Here is a 20,908-nt window from a genome sequence, read left to right as displayed (position 1 = left end):
TTTTGGTCCCTGCAGATAGCAACCTGTTCTTAAACCAGGATTTAAACTGTACCTTCCCTCCCTTGAGATGAGGTTGCTACTGAAGTCTCACATTTGTTAACCATTGCTGCAGAATAAAGTAACCCAAAATGTAGCCGCTTAAGGCAACATACATTTATTTTCTCACAGGTGTTTTTTTTTTAAGATTTTTTTATTTATTTGACAGAGAGCGAGATTTCAAGTAGGCAGAGAGGCAGGCAGAGAGAGAGGGGGAAGCAGGCTCCCTGCTGAGCAGAGAGCCCGATGCGGGGCTCGATCCCAGGACCCTGAGATCATGACCTGATCTGAAGGCAGAGGCTTTAACCCACTGAGCCACCCAGGCGCCCTTCTCACAGGTTTTGTAGAGCAGGAATCCGGGTAGTGCTGGAGCTGGGGCCTCTGCTCCAGGATCTCTCACAAGGCAGCCATGTGTGGCCTGGGCTGCTGTCTTATCGGAAAGCTTAACTGGGGAAGGATCTGCTTCCAAGTTCACTTTCACTGTTTTTGGCAGGACTCAGTTCCTTGAGGATTATTGGACTGAAGTCTTATTTCCTCCCTGGCTGTTGGCTAGAGGCCACCCTCGCTTCCTTACTGCATGGGCCATCCCAGTATGGTAGCTTACGTCATCAAAGCCAACACAAGACTCTACTAGCAAAACAGAAGTCACAATCTTTTGTAACCTAATCATGGAACAGACATTCCCTCAACATCACTATATTCTTTGGTTAGAAGCAGGTTACTAGGGGTGCCTGGGTGGCTCAGTGGGTTAAGCCTCTGCCTTCAGCTCAGGTCATGATCTTAGGGTCCTGGGATTGAGCCCTACATTGGGCTCTCTGCTCAGCAGGAAGCCTGTTCCCCCCCTCCCACACCCTTGATCTGCCTGCCTCTCTGCCTACTTGTGATCTCTCTCTCTCTGTCAAATAAATAAATAAAATCTTAAAGAAAAAAAAAAGAAAGAAGCACATTACTAAAGGGGAAGAAATGATACAGGGCCATGATTACCAGGAGACGGGGAGCACTGGGGCCATCTTGGAGGCTCTGTACCAAAACCGTCCTGCAAGCCTTCCATGAGATCTGTAGGCTATTTAGTACCTTTCTAGTACATTTCTTTTTGGGTTGAGCTAACCAGAATTGATGACTCTTGTTTGCACCCAGACCAATAAATGTGTTTGTTGCTTACCAGGCAATTTTGTGGTTCTGATTTCTATTGATCTAGCTCCCTTCTCTACAAGGTATAAGCTATTTGATAAAGCCATTAACACTGTTTGTTACTCCTTCTTCCCCCAAAGTTATCAATTCTGTGTCTGAATAGTTTAGTGTCTCAGAGCCAACTAGCCAACATCCATCTGAAAACTAGTTTGGATATTAATATCCACAAAGATCAGAGAAGAGAACCTCTCAAATTAGCCCTATCCAAATTGGAAAACTGAGTCCTGTTAATAGGACAACCTCATATTCAAGCCAGGGAGTTTGTAGTTGGTCTTCATTTGGGCTATGGCCAGAGGTTGCTTTCTTCCTTAGAGGTTCTGCAGAATTTTAGTATCAGAAATCCAGAGCAAACTAGCTTCAGTAAGAAAAAGGGATTGGTTGGCTCCCATAACTAGGAGAAATACCAGGAGACACACAGGGTCCAAGGAGCTGTAGAACGGGGAGCTGCAACCAGCAGGCCAGGGCGGGCAGCTCTCCTGCTGACTCTTGTTGGCACCTCCGCTATCTTCATGTCCTACTCTCTTGGCCTCATTCTCTACTATCGCAGTCGTACCTTGGTGTGTGACCTTTAGTCTTTGAGCAAGAAGGGGGAGAAGGGCTGGGTCAGGTGTTTACCGCCGGGGCGTCTACGCCGGGCCGGGCCTGGGCTCCGTGGCCCCACTCCTGTTGCCAGGAGAAGGACCGTGCAAACGAGCAGCCACTCCTGCCCGGGGCAGACCAGCCGTGCAAGCTATCCCTGCAACACCAGAGATTCCGAATAGGACAAGACGATGCCGTCATCTGTGATAAGGCCCGGTCTGGGAGCCGTACACCAAATGCATTCTTTTGTGGCCAGTGTCTTTCATGGAGTCTTGGAATTTACTTCATTGCAGCCGAGGTCCAGAGTCTTAATCCACTGGGGAGACAGGGTCACATTGAATTTTTCCATTATAGATCTCACTTGTTCCCTAACTACTTGACAGTTGGGAAAAAATTGTATGTAGAGACATGAAGGCCAGGGATGACATGGAAAATGCTGTCCATTTCATAGACTCATGATCAAGGTTAAATTATAGCAACAAGACCAGAGCTTTTCATATACTGTGACTTTCTGTGATTTATGGGCAGATTGTTTTTCTGTTTTTAACCTTTCAAGTAAGGAATGATTTGTCAACTTCATGAAAACCGCATGTATTCAGAGACTCATTAATCTTAGTGCCAAGGTCAAGTCTTGCTTTTAGACCCATATAAATATGGACTGAAACCAAGATCAGTAGGACTTGACTTTTGGGAGATGTAATATGGTTCTACCTTTAAATATGTATATTGACACTGAAGTTACCCTAGTAATTCTTCTAAAGAAGTGCTATAATGGGCTCCCCAAAAATGCGTCTTGTCCCGGTGCCATTCACAATTGTTCCGTGATGGACTCACAGTTGATCGCTTGCCAGTTCTTTACGGAGGGCCTGTGTGTGCCATGCGCTGGGGGCAATTGTGCAGGATAATCTGCCTGATCCCACCTGCTTATAGCTTGATTTAGAGTTGTCTGACAAGGCAAGGAAGTGGCTCACTTTTATTTTATTTTGTTTTATTTTATTTTTTAAGATTTTATTTATTCCTTTGACAGAGGGAGACACAGCGAGAGAGGGAACACAAGCAGGGGGGAGTGGAGGAGGAAGAAGCCGCCTTCCCGCCGAACAGGAAGCCTGATGCGGGGACTAGAGCCAGGGACTCCGGGGTCATGACCTGAGCCAAAGGCAGACACTTAACAACTGAGCCACCCAGGCGCCCAGAAGCAGCTCACTTTTAAATTTAGATTAGGGTCCAATATGAAGGATGACGGCGGAGTATAGAGAAGTAAAGATAAAACCCAGCTGGTGTCTCCTAGAGGCAGAGTGGAGTGTAGCGGTCAGGAGCTCTGTTCTTGGTTCAGACACACTAGGGTTTGACTCTTAGCAAAGACACCTCCTAGCTCTGTGACACTGGGAAATTAGTTAACTTCTTTAAGCCTTGGTTTTCTCGGACGAATCCCCAACTTTTGCATCAACATGGACGGGCCTGGAGGAGATTATGCTGAGGGAAGTAAGTCAAGCAGAGAGAGTCAGTTATCATACGGTTTCGCTTACTTGTGGAGCTCAAGGAAGAGCAGGGAGCACGTTAGGAGAAGGAAGGGGAAATGAAGGGGGGAGAGCGGAGGGAGACGAACCACGAGAGACTGTGGACTCCGAGAAACAAACTGAGGGCTTAGAAGGCAGGGGGATGGGAGGTGGGGGTGGGTGAACCTGGCGGTGGGTATTAAGGAGGGCTTGGATTGCGTGGAGCACTGGGTGTTGTACACAAACAATGAATCCTGGAACAGTGCATCAAAAACTAATGATGTGGGCGCCTGGGTGGCTAAGTGGGTTTAGCCTCTGCCTTCGGCTCGGGTCATGATCCCAGCGTCCTGGGATCGAGCCTCGCATCGGGCTCTCCGCTCAGCAGGGAGCCTGCTTCCTCCTCTCTCTCTGCCTGCCTCTCTGCCTACTTGTGATCTCTGTCAAATAAATAAAATCTTTAAAAACAAACAAACAAACAAACAAAACTAATGATGTAGTATGGCGACGAACATAACGTAATACAAAAGAAAAAGCCTTGGTTTTTTCATCTATATGATGGGTCTAGTAAAATATAAACCATATAGGATTATTTGAGGCGTTTTTCGTAAGGCAGTCCAAGGAAGGCGTTCAGCATTGTGTGGGCGTATTGTAGTTGTGGTCATCTCAGAATCGCGGTTTTGGGGATCCCGGGCGTCCCCTCCACACCATGCTTTCATAACCTCTCCCAAGTCTTCGTATAAAGAGCCACCCGCCGCTGCCACGTGGAGGGCAGCTCCGGGTCTCTTGGCAGAGGCTTTGGAAAGAGGTCGACTTGGGTTTACGTGCAGGATTTAACTCTCAGAGACCCAGTTTTTCAGCTGTGAAGTGGGACGGTTCTGTGTGTCGTGAGGCTTAAGGATAATACATTTAAGGCGGACAACACGCTCCACGTACGCAGGCTTTAACAACATCCCCCACCCGGCCATCCTGTGATTCCAGGTCACGGTGTGGGTGTAAGTGGGACCTTCGGAAGCCAAATCGTAGGTGACCCTGCCGTCAGTTCTATTCTCCTTCTTACCGGTCCTGAGCCAGACCTCACTGCTTTTAAGTCTGGCCTGATTCCACTCAAACCAGGGCCTACGGAGCCAGGAGGATGGTACTGCCCCTTAGAAATATGGTCTTCATGTAACACTCTTCCTGGCGTGGAAATTTCGAGGCGACATGGAGATCAGTCTCAGCACCACGAGAGCAGGCGTGTGCGGCCGCGTTACAGATACACACTAACGTGATTAGGGCTTTGCATCAAGACTGTCAAGGAACATGAGCAAATAAAAGATTTGTTGGATGGAGGAAAAGTTATGTTCAAAGGTCAAGATTCCTTGAGGAAAGTTCTCTCCACATCTGCCCAGTGCAGGAAGGCTGCACATCAGCACCAAGGGCTGCATTTCCCCAAGTTATCAGTTCTTCCTCCACGTCGCGCACTCTTCTCCGGACACCGTTTCCCGAGCGTCTCTGCACAGAAGAGAAAGCAGCCTGGGGTGTGTAGAAGCTTGTGACGTTTGCTGACATTGTCCCTGCTGGTGTCTTGCTGCGACTTCTGCTTCCTCCTGAACGCCCTGGGCGTGACAGCCGGTGCCCATCGCTGGTGGAGCCACAGGTCCTACAAGGCCAAGCTGCCCCTGAGGATGCTCCTGGCTGCTGCCAACTCCGTGGCTTTCCAGGCGGGGACGGAGAGTCCGTCCCGGCTTAGAGACCCGGCACAGATGGCACTGGGGGGACGGCGCAGATCTGTTCCCTGTGGAGTGGTCATTCCGCCTCAGGGCTCGGGTCCCCAAGCATTCCCTGTCTGTCCCAAGTTTTTGTCTCCTTGTAGCTTTAGACGTGGCAAAACGTCCCCCAGGGGCTTTGTACCCCTAGGAATACTAAACCACAGAGGAGGAAAGAGATACCTCCGCCCAAAGCCCGTGCCCGAAACCCCTCAGCGCTCGTCCGGCTCTAACGAGGGCCGAGTTCTGTGCTGAGCCTGCCGTCAGCGCGTCGGACTTGACCCTCACAGTCGCCACAGGAGCTGGGTGTCGCATGTGTCCTCACTCACAGATGAGAACTACGGTGTATTGAAGTCAAGGAACTGGGGAGATTGTATGGTTAAAAGCAGTAATAGGCCAACGAGTGTCCCAGTCTCCGGCTGTTGCTTCTAGAAAACATACCCCCGAGGTCGCCCTCAGGGCTGTTGAAGACGGCGCTGGAAGACAGGATTTGGGTCTCACTGTGATGGGCTGTGAACCCCTTACTGTCTCCAGTTTCTTCATCTGTAAAAATCAGATATGACTTCACCCTCACAGCTGTTACAGAATAACTGGGAACTGCGGGGAACGATGAAGATGTAACGGAGGGTCCTCGTGGCCCTGGGATCGGGCCGCATCCTTTAGGACTAGTCTAGTAGTGGAACATTCCCCGCCAGCTTGGGCACTTTCTGAGCTGCTGGGTTCTGAGTTGACTGTGGATTTCTGTTTCCCCGGTTCCTCCTCGGATCCAGCGAGCGGAGGTGCGAACAATTGCTTTGGAGTTTCTGCTGATACGTGAGCGCAGACGACTCCGGGCCCCTCGCCATCTTCACCCGGAGAGTTCTGAGATGGTGATTCTCAAAACTGCTTTAGGGTCCGGGGAAACAGGCAACCCAGGAGCCCATCTGTGATGCTCAACCACGCAAGCCACGTGGCCACCTGCACACTGGGCCTCCCGTCCCCACGACACAGCCTGACCCTGAGCATTCCCCCAGGTTGCCCTCATGTCTGAGGCTTCGTTTCCTCGTTTCATTTCCCGCGGTTCAAGCCTTCATAAAGCACGTGGGATACAGCACAGTCGATCGCTCAGGGAACACAGTTCTTATTACGGATGTCTACAGGTTATGATTCAAGGGCAGTTAGGAATTAGTCCCAGGGTCCCAGGGAAAAGCTGTTGCACACAAAGGAGAGGTGGGCAGCTTCTCGGCTTTGTGTTCTGTTCCTCACCACGGGCGATGAGGACTAGCCCACGCGCTATTCTGACCTCAGTCGTCTTAGCTCAGTGTTGCGCTTTGGTTATTGTAACAATGAGTTATGACAATGCTCATTTAGAAACTCATTGACTTGGGTCTTAGATGTTATTTAGGACTGAAGTTGGTAATTTTCATTTGTTTTGTTTGAGCAATTCATTATTTCTAGCCTTCAACTACACTCTCATGATGTGGTTATAAAGCACCTCTATATTAAAAAAAAATTTTTGTAACATAAATAACTTGAAATTGAGAACATAAAATTCTTATTTCTCTTTTCCCAAGGAAACTATTTACTGACAACTCAATTTTCGATAACCTAAGTTTCCTTAACATAACATCACATAACAGAACATCACACTGTGATTTTAACTTTACGTTGGGGAGAAAGTACATTGCAGAGGGAAACACCCAGGTCCCGGAATAAATTCTCGGCTCTGTCATTTGCTGGCTGTGGGTGTTTGTGCAAGTCTCTCTTCCCGTATACGCAAGGGCGGAGGAAATAAATAATGTTTACCTCACAGGTTGTTGGAAGGATGAAATAATGAGTAAAAAGTGCCCAGCTTATAGTTGCACTCACTGATATTGGTCCACCTCTTCTTTATGAGAATCGGCATGCTGTCTCATTCATTTCTCTGTTTTGGTGCCTGTCATGTCAAAGGCACTCAATGATAGCTTGTAAAGAAATGAGAAATGAATACTTTTAAAAAATATGTTTAGAAATCATCAAATTTGAATGATGCATACTTCTTTCAGGCCCACATTTGCAGTGGATTTTTTTTCATTCATTTAACAAATATTCATTGAGCATCTACTATATGCCAGGCACTGAGCTAGGCACAGTGGGTGTAATGATTAGCAAACACAGTCATGGTCCTTGCCTTCCTCCAGCCTTCCATTTAGTGGAATATTAGAATTCCTACAATGTCCCAGTGGAAATGTCAGTACGTCGTGGGTCTGGGGTTTCTAACAATGTCACTTAGAGGTATCTGTAAGATCAGCATCAAGCCAGGTTCCACACGGTGCGTAACAGCGTCAGTGGGAAGGAATACGGTCGACCTAGACCACTTAACCCTGGGGCAAGAACAGCCTGGGGGAGTGGAAATGTGCCATGACCTGTCCGTGTCGGGTACAGACCTGCAACCCCGATTTAATGCAGAGTCGTTGGTTTCGTTTCCCTTCGATGTCCTCGTGGGTTTTTAAAGACCATTTCAAGGGCTTTCCTGTGCTTTTCTCAATCCGGGGGGTCATGCCTTTGGCCAAAATGGACTAATGATGCCGTGGCGGTCTGTGTTTGAAGATGAGCAGGGTTTTTGTTAGAAGCTGCAAACGAGATCTTCAAGAACAATCTTCTTAACAGTGGGGCTTAAACGTTTGCAATTCCCTCCTCTTTCTTCTAAAGAGGGTGTATGTACATGGGACAGGATCGATCCTGGGAAAGGTGGGGGTTTTTGATCATTCAGAAGATGACGATGGGGGTGCCTGGGTGGCTCAGTCGTTAAGCATCTGCCTTTGGCTCAGGTCATAATCCCAGGATCCTGGGATCGAGTCCCATATCGGGGCTCCCTGCTCAGCGGGAAGCCTGCTTCTCCCTCTCCCACTCCTCTTGCTTGCATTCCCTCTCTGTCTCTCTTTCTCTGTCAAATAAAACAATAAAATTTTTTTTCCTTTTTTAAAAAAGATTTTATTTATTTTTTTGACAGAGATCACAAGTAGGCGGGGGGGGGGGTGAAGCAGGCTCCCTGCTGAGCAGAGAGCCCGATGCGGGGCTCGATCCCAGGACCCTGAGATCATGACCTGAGCTGAAGGCAGAGGCTTAACCCACGGAGCCACCCAGGCGCCCCAAATAAATAAAATCTTAAAAAAAAAAAAAAGATGACGATGGGCCAGGAATGCTGGCTAAGGGGCTGGCTAAGGGGCTGGCTAAGGGGCTGGATAAGGGGCTGGATAAGGGGCTATGAAAATCCTCCATCCCTTACATTCAGCAGAGGCCCGGGAGTTCCTCTCTGGCCCATTGTCCTCCCTGATCTGTAAGGTGCAAATCAACCAAAAATGTGGCTCGCAAACTCCTTGTAATTTCCTTCTAGTCAAATACGGGCCCGGGTAGGACTTTCCTGCCAGCCACTGGTCTCCAGGAGTTCGGTTTTCACAGGCAGTAGCCGGGCTTGGGTCTGTGCTCTCGCACTCAGGCACACACCCCCTCTGGCTGCAGCTGGGTCCCTCGTGAACTCCGCAAAAACACCTGTTGGCGGCTGCAGCTTCCTGCCTGTCTGCCCTTGTTTCTCATCACATCCTGGTACTCAGGATCCGGATTTTGAACTGGAAAGAGGTTAAGGGATTTAGTCTAAATCCTCTTATTTTGCAATGAAAGGTAAAGAGAAGGGTGAAGAGAGGCCAGAGAATGTCCATGACTAGTGAAAGGTCTCGCGGCTGCTCGGTGGACAGACCAGACTGAAACCGATCTCCTGACCCTCGGGCCGGGGACCCTCCAGGCTCACGCGTGGGTGTTCTTGGGTGATGTCCAGCCCTGTGATTTGTGAACAACTTAGAATTGGCTCTTGTTGTTTTACCCACTGTGACATCCTGTCCTTTAAGTGGTTTATTTAAAGTAGTCACACTTAAAGTGATTATGATATAGTTGGGTTCACGCCGACTGTGTTCCTGTTTGCTACTCGTTGCCCTTGTTCTTTGTTTTTGTCTGTCTTCCCTGGTTTTAGCTGCACATTTTACACGATTCTGTTTTCTCTCTCCTTTTAGCATATCTGCTCCACTTCTTTTTACAGTTGGGTAGTGGTTGCCCTAGACGTCGCAGTACATTTACAACTAACCCAAAGCCACTTTCAAATAACATGATAGCATTTCCCATTAGTGCGGCGACCTTGTAACAGAGCATTCCCAGTTCCTCCTTCCTGTCCCCTACTCACTGCTGTCAATAAGCTATAATCACTGAATACATTGTTGCTATTATTATTCTGAACACACTGCTATCCCTTAGATCCGTTAAGAATAAGAGAAACTGAGGGGGGCACCTGGGTGGCTCAGTCACTTAAGTGTCTGATTCTTGGTTTGGGTTCAGGTCATGATCTCAGGGTGGTGAGATCGAGCCCTGCCTCAGGCTCCATGCTCAGCGCAGAGTCTGCTTGAGATTCTCTGCCTCCGCCCCTCACCCCCACCCCTGCCCGCATGTGTGAGCACTCTCTCTAAAATAAGTAAAATCTTTAATAGAATAGGAAAAATTGAAGATTTTCTTTTAGTTTCATTTATTCATTCTCTAATGCTCTTCTTTCTTTAGGTCGATCTGGGTCTCTAACCACTCCCATGTTCCTTCTCTCTAAAGAACTTTCATGTCTTGCAAGGCAGGTCTGCTGGTGACAAATTCCCTCAATTTTTATTTGTCTGATAAAGTTTCTCTTTAAGATTTTATTTATTTATTTGGGTGAGAGAGATAGCATGAGTGGGGAGGAAGGGCAGAGGGAGAGACAGAAGCAGACTCCCCACTGAGCAGGGAGCCTGATTTGGGACTCGATCCCGGGACCCCGGGATCATGACCTGAGCCAAAGGCACTTAACTGACTGAGCCACCCAGGTACCCCTGTCTGAGAAAGTCTTTATTTCTCTTTTACGCTTAGTGAATAACTTTGTTGGGTATGGAATTCTAGGTTTCAAGGGTTTTCTTTCAACATTTATTAAATAATTTATTTCACTTTCTTCTTACTTGCATGTTTCTTTTTTTTTTTATCTTTAGGAATTCAAATTTATTTGGGGACAACTAGAATCTATTGTCCTTCATTTGTTCTTTTATTTTTATTATTATTTTTTATTAGATCCAGTTAGCCACTGTATAGTACATCATTAGTTTTTGACGTAGTGTTCAATGATTCATTAATTACCTATAACACCCAGTGCACCTCAAAACCACAATGAGATGCCAACTCGCAAGTTTCTTAAGAGATACCTAGTGTAATTCCTACACTTGTCCGCTATTGGGAAGGTGTTCTTTCCCTTCTGGTTTTTTTCATTATTTTCTCTGCCTTTGATTCTCTGCAGTTTGAATATGATATGCTTAAGTGGAGATTTTTTTTTTTTTTTCTGTTTATCCTTCTTGGTGCTCTCTGAGCTTCCTGGATCTATGGTTTGGTGTCTGTCTTTAATTTTGGAAAAATTCCAGTCATTATTACTTCAAATATTTTTCTGCTGTTTGTTCTGTCTTTTCTCTCTCTCTGTTTCTCCTCCTGGTGTTTCAGTTACCTGTTATAACTGCCCTATGGTTTCTACGTATTCCGGTTCATCTTTTCTTTTTGGATTTCAGTTTGGGAAGTTGCTATTTATATACCTTCGAGCTCGCTGATTCTTTCCTTAGCCATGTCCAGTCTACTGGTGAGCCCATCAGAGGCGTTCTTCATTCGTTACAGCTCTTCTGACTTCTAGCATTTTACGTTTGTCTTTCCTTAGAGTTTCCGTTACCGTTCATAGTGTCTAGCTGTCCTTCCATGTCGTCCACTTTTTCTTTTAAGGTTATTAGTGTATTAATCATAGTTGTTCAAGAATTCAGTCTGATAATTCCAACATCTCTGCCATATCCACATCTAGGTCTGATGCTTGCTTTTTCTTTTTTAGGTGGTATTTTTTTGCCTTTTAGCATACTTTGCGATTGTTTGTTGAGAGCTGGACGTGATGTACTAGGAAAAAGGAACCGAGGCAATAGGGCTGTAGAGGGCGGTTTTATCTTTATCTGGCTAGGAATTAGGCTGTGTGCTTACAATGTGCTGTAGCTGTGGTGTCGAGGGCTTAAATTTCCTCTTGTGTCCTTGGTTTTTCTCTCTCCATTGTCTTTGGATTTTCCTGGAGATTTCTTCTTAACGTGAGGTTGAAGGCTCTCCGTTCTCTCCACTGGGGTTCTGTCATCATACGGAGCAGTGTCGACATGGAGATGGGGGGGCACTCTATGGTCTTAGGATTCGGTCTCAGTCTGTGAGCCTGGGGTGAGTATTTCCCTTCCCTGGGGCCCTTAGGCTTTTGTAAAACTCTGGTTGGTTGGGATCCGATAAAATAGTTTCTCTTGAGGACAGATCTCGGGAAGAGAACAGAGAGCTCCGTGTATTTCAGAATGATGACGTTTCTCTTCCGCCTGCTGGGAGAACAGAAGATTTTTCTTAGCTGTTCATAGTGAGAACCTGGTACGACTCCTGGAGTCAACATTGATGAGAGTTGGGGCCCCCTGGCACTGGGCCCCGTTGTTTTTAACTCTCCAGCTTGTCCACACCAGGACTTCAGCAGTTCCCCAATTACAGGCTGAAGTATGCCTGCCTGTCCTGGCGCTAGCTGCAGACTCTCGCTCCTGGTCCGCAGTGCTTCTCTGCAACTGCCCGTTTATCTCTCTGGTTTCAGGGCAGCAGTTTGCCCTATGATCTCAATTCTCTGATGGATGGAAGAAGAGTTGTTGATTTTCAGTTCATTTGGCTTTTTTTGCTGTTGCAAGGATAGGAGCGATGGACTACGTTCAAGCTCTTAATACATCAGGCCAGAAGGCGGAAGGTACAATGTGATTTGTCAGTGGACCAAACTTGACGTATTAATAGGTCAAGTAAATAGCACGGTCACGGACCATGAACTTCGGCAAGTATATAATTACCACCACAACAAAAGAAAACAATGATCTAGTGTTAACTGTGTACCAGCACTTCCCTAAGAACTTTACATAGTCTTCTGACACTACCCTGAAAAGGTAGAGACTGTTATCTTCCTCATTTGATAGGTGAGAGAGTAGGAAAAAAAGAGGCTACGTAACCTGTCCAAGGACATACAGAAGTGACAGAAGGGGAATTTACGTTCAGGCAGCTCGACTCCAGAGGTCACCCTCTCACTGCGACGCTCCCTTGCTCTGACGCCTCTCCCGGGATCAAGTGTCTACGTTTCCTTTCTTCCAACAAATAGAGGGGCTGAGCACTGTTCCAGTCACTGTAGAACATGACAGAGAGGTCTCTGTCCTCATAGAGTATCTATTTCAGTGGGAGAGAGAGCGAATCAACAAGTAAGCAAATGAATAAGCAAAGTTGTGCAGAGAGAGAAAAGAATGAAGCATTTTACCACAGCGATGTGACAGAGTGGAGGGAGGTGGCTGCTTCAGAGGATGGCGAGAGATGCCCTCCCCCAGGCACTGACATTAAAGCCGGGGAGCCGGGACACAGCTGGGAGGGGAAGAATAATCCAGATGGAAGGAGGAGCCAGAGTAAAGACGGGACCTAGTATGGTGCATTCCAGGACGAGACAGGTGGCTGGTGTGACTAGTCCTCATGGGTGTGGGAGATGGTTGTAGAAGAGGTTACAGGGAGGGGCGGGTTCCACGTCCATGCAGGGCTCCACCAGGCACAGCACGGAGAGTGGATCCTGTCCTATACGCCGTAGCAGGGCACTGCGGAACTTTAGGCAGGGGAGCAACCCGGCGGCAGGTGTCTCAGTGGCGCACTTAAGCCGCAGTCCTCGGTCAGGAGACCCTGGAGGTGTGCCAGATTCAGGACCGCAGACCAGCCCCAGCCTTGGTGTTGGCAGCAGTCCTCGTGACCTCTGGGTAGGAGAATGAAAGCGCGGAATGCCTCCTGCAGGCTCAAGAGTCCTAACCACGGGGCTGCTCTCCGCGCTGGCCGTGGCTGTCTCTGCAGAGACCTGTCCCAGTGCGGGCCGCCTTCCCGAACTGCAGCCAAAGGATCTGGGATCTTTCCGAGCCAAAGCTTCGGAGGCGCAGCTTCTCCTCCGCACGCGAGGACCAGATTTCCCTTCTTCTTTCAAGCCGGGTGGTGGCTGTCGGTGTCCTGCCGGTGTGAAGGGGCAGTCCCGAGAGCGCCCCCGCCCGAGGCCCTGAGAAGGCTTCTGGCCCTGCTTTTGCAAGATGCTCGAACACTGTGCCTCACGTTGTCTCCTTCACAGTGGTTTGCCCTCCTGGGCAGGTCTGGGAGTCATATGGGAAGGATAAACAGCTCGGTAGTCTTCGATGATGATGGTGATTTATGGAGTCGTCAGAGCTTTTCTGCGGCTCTGTGCCTCCTCACTGGTGGCAGGTTGCTCCTCCCCCTGATGGGGCAGACGGGGGAGGAGAGACAGAGAGAGAGAGAAACTCCCGCGGTGGCCACAGGAGGCTCGGCGTCCTCTGCCTGCGCTCACCGGGCAGGAGTTCCCACCGGCCAAAACGGACCCGGGAGGGCGGAGGTGCCGTGATGCCTCACTTCCTTCCCGTGGTGGACCGTGGTCAGTGAAAGCTGGGGAGATGAGTGAAACCACCTGTGGAAATGCACCTCGAGGGAATGAAAATGTGCTTGCCCGAGCTGGCCTGAGCGAAGGGCATCCTCCTGTAGATGGGCGCACAATCCAGGGGGCCAGTCTGCCTCCCGGGTGAGCTTAACCCCAAATGGACCAGAGACTCTTCACACGGATCTCGCCCTTGGTACAATGTGCTCTTCCTAAGCAATGCAAAGTATATACTTTAGGGCGCCTGAGTGACTCAGTTGGTTAAGCGGCTGCCTTGGGCTCAGGTCATGATCCCAGGGTCCTGGGATCAAGTCCTGCATCAGGCTCCCTGCTCAGTGGGGAGCCTGCTTCTCCCTCTGCCTTTCTCTCTCTGTGTCTCTCATGAATAAATAAATAAAATCATTTTTAAAAAATGGTATATGCTTTAAAGGCACACAGAGTTTTTATTCCAAGAAGTACTTAGTAAAACAGAGGTATGTAAATGTGTAGCTATCAGATTTTATATGTTCATTTGGCTCCACGCCTCTGTTGAAGGAACGTTAACACTTGCATATTTTTTAAAAAGATTTTATTTATTCATTTGAAAGAGAGAGAGCACAAGTGAGCAAGCACAAGTTGGGTGGAGGCAGAGGGAGAGGGAGAAGCAGACTCCTGGCTGAGCAGGGAGCCTGACACAGGGCTCGATCCCAGGACCCTGAGATCATGACCTGAGCCGAAGGCAGACGCTTAACCCACTGAGCTGCCCGAGCGCCCCAGTACTTGTCTATGATGAATCATCCATGTAGGCCTGTCGGTGCAGAATCTGAAAGGTGTTTTCAAGCCAAGTGTTTCCTTCTAACCTGCTATTCATAGGGGAGATCTCGGGAGGGGCACTCAGACCCGGTACCCGGGAAGCCATGCCCCTTCTCCGCCCCACTCGCTTCCTCTCTTAGAACCCACCGGAGGGTTGGCGCCAGGGGCCCTCGGAAGCAGAGTCTAATGCCTTGTCTGATAACTGAAGAAACTGAGGCCCCGCTGTCTGAGCTGATTTCTGTTTCTCTCCCCACGTTGGCTCCAAACCCGCGTGTAGGAGTCCAAGGACACGGCGTTGCAATGCGGTTCGCGGGCGAGTGGTTTCTTCCCGGACCTGCCCTCGACTGCTGCGGCCGAGCTGTCCCTCTTCACTCCGTGCTCTCACTGCTCTCCCGCCAGACACCCCACGTGGTGGCTCGCTAGGTTTCCAACCTGCTGATTATTTTGCGTTTTGGACGCCTTCTCTCCCAGCTGTCTTCATTTGCATTTTTCCTAAATCAGATCTCATTGTGGTCATTTCTGCTCTCATTTCCAACCTCTTTAGATCCGTCTATGTTCTTTCTCTGTCCTCAGTGATGTCTGCGGCACCCCCTAACCTGGTAACCACCAAACGACGTTAGTAACATAATGTGTACGCTTTGAGCAACATAATGTTTTTCATCTCTTGTCCTCGTTTATCAGAGTTCAGGCTTTCAGTCACCCTGTCCCTGTTCCTGCGAGCGCCATCAGAGCTCTCGTCACAGGAGTGTTTCAGGGATGCTGTTGCACGAGCTGGGTAATGCTCCGAAGATGTGACAGCCTCAAGAGCCATTGAATCCACAGTTTTAACTAACAGTAAAATGTATAGTTTCATTTGCCAGCGGGAACTTCTAGCCTTGCTTTTAAAGACTCTTTAGAAGACAGACACATCTGATTGTCTTCGCCTTCTCCTGTTGACTCTTCAAAGGCTTTTTGTGTAAATCTCTAGTTAAGTCCTTTTTAATTTAAAGGTATGTAAACCCTTATGTGACGTATAAGAAGTGACCCTTGCATAAGGAGTTTGTGATCTGATGGGGCTGGCTAATAGTGGCTAATAAAGCGACACTGTGTGATAAAGGGGCCTCTTAGAAGACAGTAGGAGTTAAGACGCTTCATTCTGACATACGGCCTGGGGTACTAGGATAAAACCTAGTGCAAAAGGGGCGTTTTGAGCCAGACCTTGAAAGCTGAAAAGAATTTGTGCAGGCCTGGAAGAAGGGGACAGGAGGGGAAGCACATTAGCAAAGGTGGGGAGAGAGGAACGATCGTGGCACATTGTAAGGGATCCCTGCACTGTTGGAAATCGGTCCGATTGAGGAAGGAAGCTAACTGTGAACTGCTGTCACTTGTTTGTTGTTGTTTTTTTTTTAAGATTTTATCCATTTATTTGACACAGAGAGAGAGACAGATCACAAGAAGGCAGAGAGGCAGGCAGAGAGAGGGAGGGAAGCAGGCCCCCCAGCGAGCAGAGAGCCCGATGCGGGGCTCGATCCCAGGACCCCGAGATCATGACCTGAGCTGAAGGCAAAGGCTTAACCCACTGAGCCACCCGGGCGCCCCATGCTGTCGCTTGTTCTAAACACAGCTGCCTGCATGACATCTCTCACTGGATGTCTCTTAGGCCTCCCCAAATCAGTGTGCCCCAAACCTAAGTTGTGACCCTACCATCTCCCCGCAATGAGGCCAGAAATCTGGGCGACTTTCAGGATTTCTCCATTCCCCTAGTCACCCCCTGCGCCCGTCTCTCAGCCGGCGTCTTCAGGTTCCGCTTGCCGGATCGCGTCTTGGCTCTGCTCACCTGGGCCGCTCTCTGGTCCACGCACACCACCTCCTGCCTCATCAGGTGGTCTCCCTCCTTCGGCACCTGCCCCTCGCCTTACTGCAGACAGGACTTACTGACAATTAAACCGCTCTCCAGCGAGGAAAAGAGACTCTTCCAGTGGCTTAGCATTGCCTTTGGAGTGAAATCCAGCCTCGTTGTGAGGGTCGCCGAGATCTGAGGGGTCCGGCCTTTGCCTCCCGATGCTCTGTTTCCACGCCAAGCGCAGCTCACCGTGGTTTCCGCACTGACCGCCTGAGCCGCCGTCGGATCCCGAGAGCCTCAGCCTCCCCCGTCGGCCTCCACTTCGCGTACCAGCTGCAAGGAGGGTCTCCCGGCCCCTCGTACTCTGACTGACAGGCTGCAAGTCCCCAAGTTCCCTCGGGTTCGAGAATTCACTAGGACGATTCAGAACGCAAGGACGTGTTGTGCTCATTGTCGGAGTTCTAATTATAAAGCATATGTGGGCCAGCCCAGTGGAGGAGACACCGAGGGCCGGGTCTGAGCCTCCTCCAGGCAGAGCTGCGACGCCCTCTCCCGGCAGAACCGAGGTGTGCCTCCCGCCCTGCACGTCGGCGCCTTGGTCCGCCAGAAGCTCCTTCAAGCCGGTGTCCAGAGCTTGCGGTGGGATTCCATTCCATGGACGTGGGTGATTAAATCACTGGCCCCAGGACTGACCTCAGCCTCCAGGTCCCCTCCCGCAGAAAGGGCCGACCCTCTAGTCACGCGGTGGGTCCTTCCGGTGGCCAGCCCGGTCCCGAGGCTCCCCCGGGCACGCCCTAGCTCCGCACTGGCGTCGTGAAGAAGCTCTATCACTCGGGAAATTCCAAGGGTTTTTGAAGCTGTGTTCCAGGAACCAGATACATTCTTCTTCTTTTTTTTTTTTTTTTAAGATTTTTATTTATCCATTTGTCAGAGAGAGAGAGAGAGCACAAGCAGGGAGAGCAGCAGGCGGAGAGAGAAGCAGGCTTCCCACTGAGCAAGGAGTCCGATGCGGGACTCGATCCCAGGACCCAAGGACCATGACCTGAGCTGGAGGCGGACACTTAACCGACTGAGCCGCCCGTGTGTCCCTAGACACATTCTTTATTAACACAATACTTCTCAGACTTCCCTCTCGCCCTGCCTCCGCACACCTCGTACACTGGTGTCCTAGTTCCTGGACTGTGCCCAGTCCTTCCCTCTGGTCCAGGTGGCCCCCTTCTCCCCAGCCCCCTCCTGCACGCCGTTTCACACTCTGCACCCCCCCCCCGCCCCAGCTCTTCCCAGACTTCGATTACTTGATTAGAAAGTCTTTGCTCGCTGTGCCCTTGCTATCCCCCATGTGTATTTGCTTCACAGCACTAATCTCAATCTGAGATAATTCTATTTATGTTGACTCCATTAGCTTTATGTTTGTCTTCTCCATACAATACATATTCCTTGAGGCAGAGCCTTGGTTGTCCTGGTCCTTTTCTCCTGGCATATACCAACAGTCCGTAAGTATTTGTCAAATTAAAGAATAAACAAAGGGGGAAAGATAAGGATGATCAGACCAGTTGAAGCTTTTTGATTGTCAAGAAGAGCCAATGTTTAGACTTGATGAGAAAAGTAGTACGGAGAGGTTGTTGGATAATAAGCAAGAGGATAGGTATTTGGGGAGTATGACCGTGAGGAGGATGGTCACAGTGTACTGGGTGTACTGCACGGGGGGAAAGGACTAGAGGCAGGAGGAGTCGGGTAGACAGACAAAAGCCTGAGCAAGAGTGGCGACGTAGAAATGGAGTGGAAGGCGAAAATCTGAAATTTTTAAAGAAAGATGCCCTTGACATTTTTTTTAAGTTTTAATTCTTTATTTTGAAATCATTTTGAACTTACAGAACGCTTGCCAAGACACCATGAGGAATCCTGTGTACCCTTCACCCAGAGTCACTAATTGTTGACATATGGCCTCATGCGCTTCATTATTCTTTCTCTCTCCATATGGGTGTATATGCGTTCTTCGGCGTGAGTTTTTCTGAATCATTTAAGAATACGCTAAAGACATCATGCCTTTTCATCCCCAAATACTTCTATGTAGGTCCTAATAGCAAAGACATTTTGTGACAACATAGAACATGGACCAAAATCAGGGGATTTAATGCTGATAAAATGCTATGTCCAGGTTCCTGGCCCAAGAACCAATTCGGGATCCTGCCTTACAATGAGTTGTGATGCCCCTTTGGTCTCCTTCCATCTGGAATAGTTCTTCGGTCTTGCCTTGTCTTTATGACTTTAACATTTTTGAAATCCGCAGGTCAGTTATTTTGTAGAATGCTCCCCGTTTTGCCTTGCTCGTGTTTCCCCCACCTACATTCTGGGCGTTTTTGCTGGGATGCTGCGTTACTCATCTTATGTCCTGAACATCAAGTAAGAGGCACGTGGTAGCACTTTGTCATTATACCATTATAGGTGGAATGAACTTTGATCACTTAGTTAAGGTGGTGTTTACCCACTTTCTCCCACAAGATGACCACTTTTCCTTTTGTAATTAATAAGTAATTTATGCTGAGATACTATGAGCCTGTGTAAATATTTTTCCTTCATCAACCTCTCACCCAGTAGTTTCGGCATACGTGGGTGATTCTTCCGGGAATCAGTTAGTGCCATGGCACCTGCGAACAGTGATTTTCTCACTCCATCATTTCTTCTGCCTGTCTGTCTGTCTATCTATTTATTATGGGCTCATGGACTCTTAATGTATTACATGGTTTTAAATCCATTACTATTATTCATCTTAAAGCCCCAAATTATCATTAAATTATCCCAGTTTGTTCAGTGGGAGGCACTGCAGATGGGCTCCCCTGTCCTTTCTGACCCATCCCCATCATTTTTTGAGCAGTTCTTTACTTTCTGGTGCAACAAAATATACCACATTCCTCTTGCACTTTTCCTTGTACTTGTCCCAACAACTGCCATTTCATCAGAGTCCTGACTCCTTTTAAAGGGGAGTGAAGTTTAAAAAACGAGATCTGAGGGCAAGGTGTGCCCTTTGCTGCTAGGCTGTCTTTCCTTTCTAGGCCTTTGTCCCCTGAAATTTTGGCTCACTGCGTGAGGGAGATACAGCTCAGGACGCTAGAACGTCACTGACAGAAAATACCTCCAAAAGTCCAACTGACAATGTCACAGGAGGTCAACCCGTCTGCCAAGACTACGCAAGCCATTTTTCAAACGTGTGCTCAAAACGCGTTCCTTGTTGTGAGAGACCTGAACAACGGAGCAAGACGCCTGTTTCCGTCTTCGTAATCTTGAAGTTTTATCAGCAAACGCTTCTCAAATCCCTGAGGCTGGCATTTAGCCCTTTCCCAGCTTACAACACCTCCCCAGGCCGCGCGCCACAGGAAGGCTAGGGAGCCGGTGGGAACTTGCTTTCTGGAAGCTACCGTTGGCCGGGTGCTAGAGGCTTCTGCCAGGCCTTTCTGGGGACTTTCCGGGCCCTTCTCACGGGTTGTCAGTGTTATCTGGAGGGATATCAGTGCTGACCCGGTGTGAACAATGGGAAAGCACGGAATGTTCTTCACTGTTTGAAAAGTGCAGCGTTGGCATCTGACCTGGGGGAGAATAAATTCAGAGCCGAGAGACTGAGGTCAAGTCTACTTCAGAGGAGCTTTATGGCCCCAAAGAGTGGAGGCAGCAATGGCTTCTCTTCTTTGACCCCCTTGATAGAATGACTTTTTCCAGACAGGAAGTTGTTCATTCGCAAGACACACACGCACACACGCGCGCACACACACACACTCTCTCTCTCTCTCTCCTCTAAAATCTGCCCGTTGGAGCTGACATGTTGGCCCCAGTTGGTTTTTCACTACTGACTGGAAACAAAGATGTATTGTGGACAGCGGTGGAATTCCCTTTGGCAGTATTTTGAGGCCGCCTGGTAAATTTCCCCTTTTGGAGTGTTGAGCCGCCGGACTAGAGGACAGTGTGACCACAGCGGTGCCTGGTCGGCGGCGGACACCTGCGTGCAGCCCAGCTGGGGGAAGCCAGCCCGCCGGTCGATGACCCTGCCCTCAGACCTGCTCAGTGGGACAAGCCGGATGCTCTTTACGGTGAGCCCTCGTCTTGCTACCGCGTGGAAAAGGTGAGGCCTCGAAAGACAGCTTCCCCTCTTGCCGTCTTAGAGGACGGGATTCAAGAATTTACTTAGAACATAAAAGGAAGTCGGGAGAAGTGCTTCCTAATCAGTGGCGCTTTCGAGACTGATTTCCTGGGCTCAAGTCCCAGGTCATACCCAGAGGCTCTGCGTATGGAGAAATTTCACCACAGAATCAGTTTCCATTTCCACGGTCTCAGCAGGGACCCTGGTTAGGGACGTTGCCTATGATGGAGAGTGAAGTATTAAAGGTACAAGACGCAGGGTACATTTTGGGAAGGGCACGGTCATACCGGTGTTGGTGTGATGGGTGGATGCGTGCTAATAAGAAAAAAGGTAGAAGAGCCGTGGACAGATGTGGACCTGACTGGAGTACTAGATGAATCTTCCTCTTTCGTGGAGTTTCTCCGGACACGGGCGGATGGCAGAAGCTGGACAGTTTTGATGCAGGGGATAGAAATGTTTTTAAAAATCTGTTTACCCCATATGACAAAAGACAAGCTTGTTATAAAAGTTTAGAAAATGCAAGCCAACTGAAAGAAAAACTTTAAAGATTTTTTAGAAAAATTATTTATTTGAGAGAGAGACAGAGACAGAGCACAAGCAGGGGGA

At 48.9% G+C, this 20,908-nt stretch overlaps 1 protein-coding gene across 1 annotated transcript in view; it reads left to right on the top strand.

Moving 5' to 3' along the window:
* The window catches only part of SCD5 (stearoyl-CoA desaturase 5), a gene marked incomplete at both ends in the record, with an annotated part of 152,836 nt that overhangs the window by 90,685 nt on the left and 41,243 nt on the right, over positions 1-20,908 (top strand). The window contains 1 exon segment of the mRNA XM_080796392.1: positions 4,872-5,002. Within this exon segment, the coding sequence (XP_080652518.1) occupies positions 4,872-5,002 (131 nt within the window).

Source organism: Martes martes, assembly GCF_963455335.1.
Source record: "Martes martes genome assembly, chromosome: 2".
NCBI lineage: Eukaryota > Metazoa > Chordata > Mammalia > Carnivora > Mustelidae > Martes > Martes martes.
This window is presented reverse-complemented; position numbering and strand designations above follow the sequence as displayed.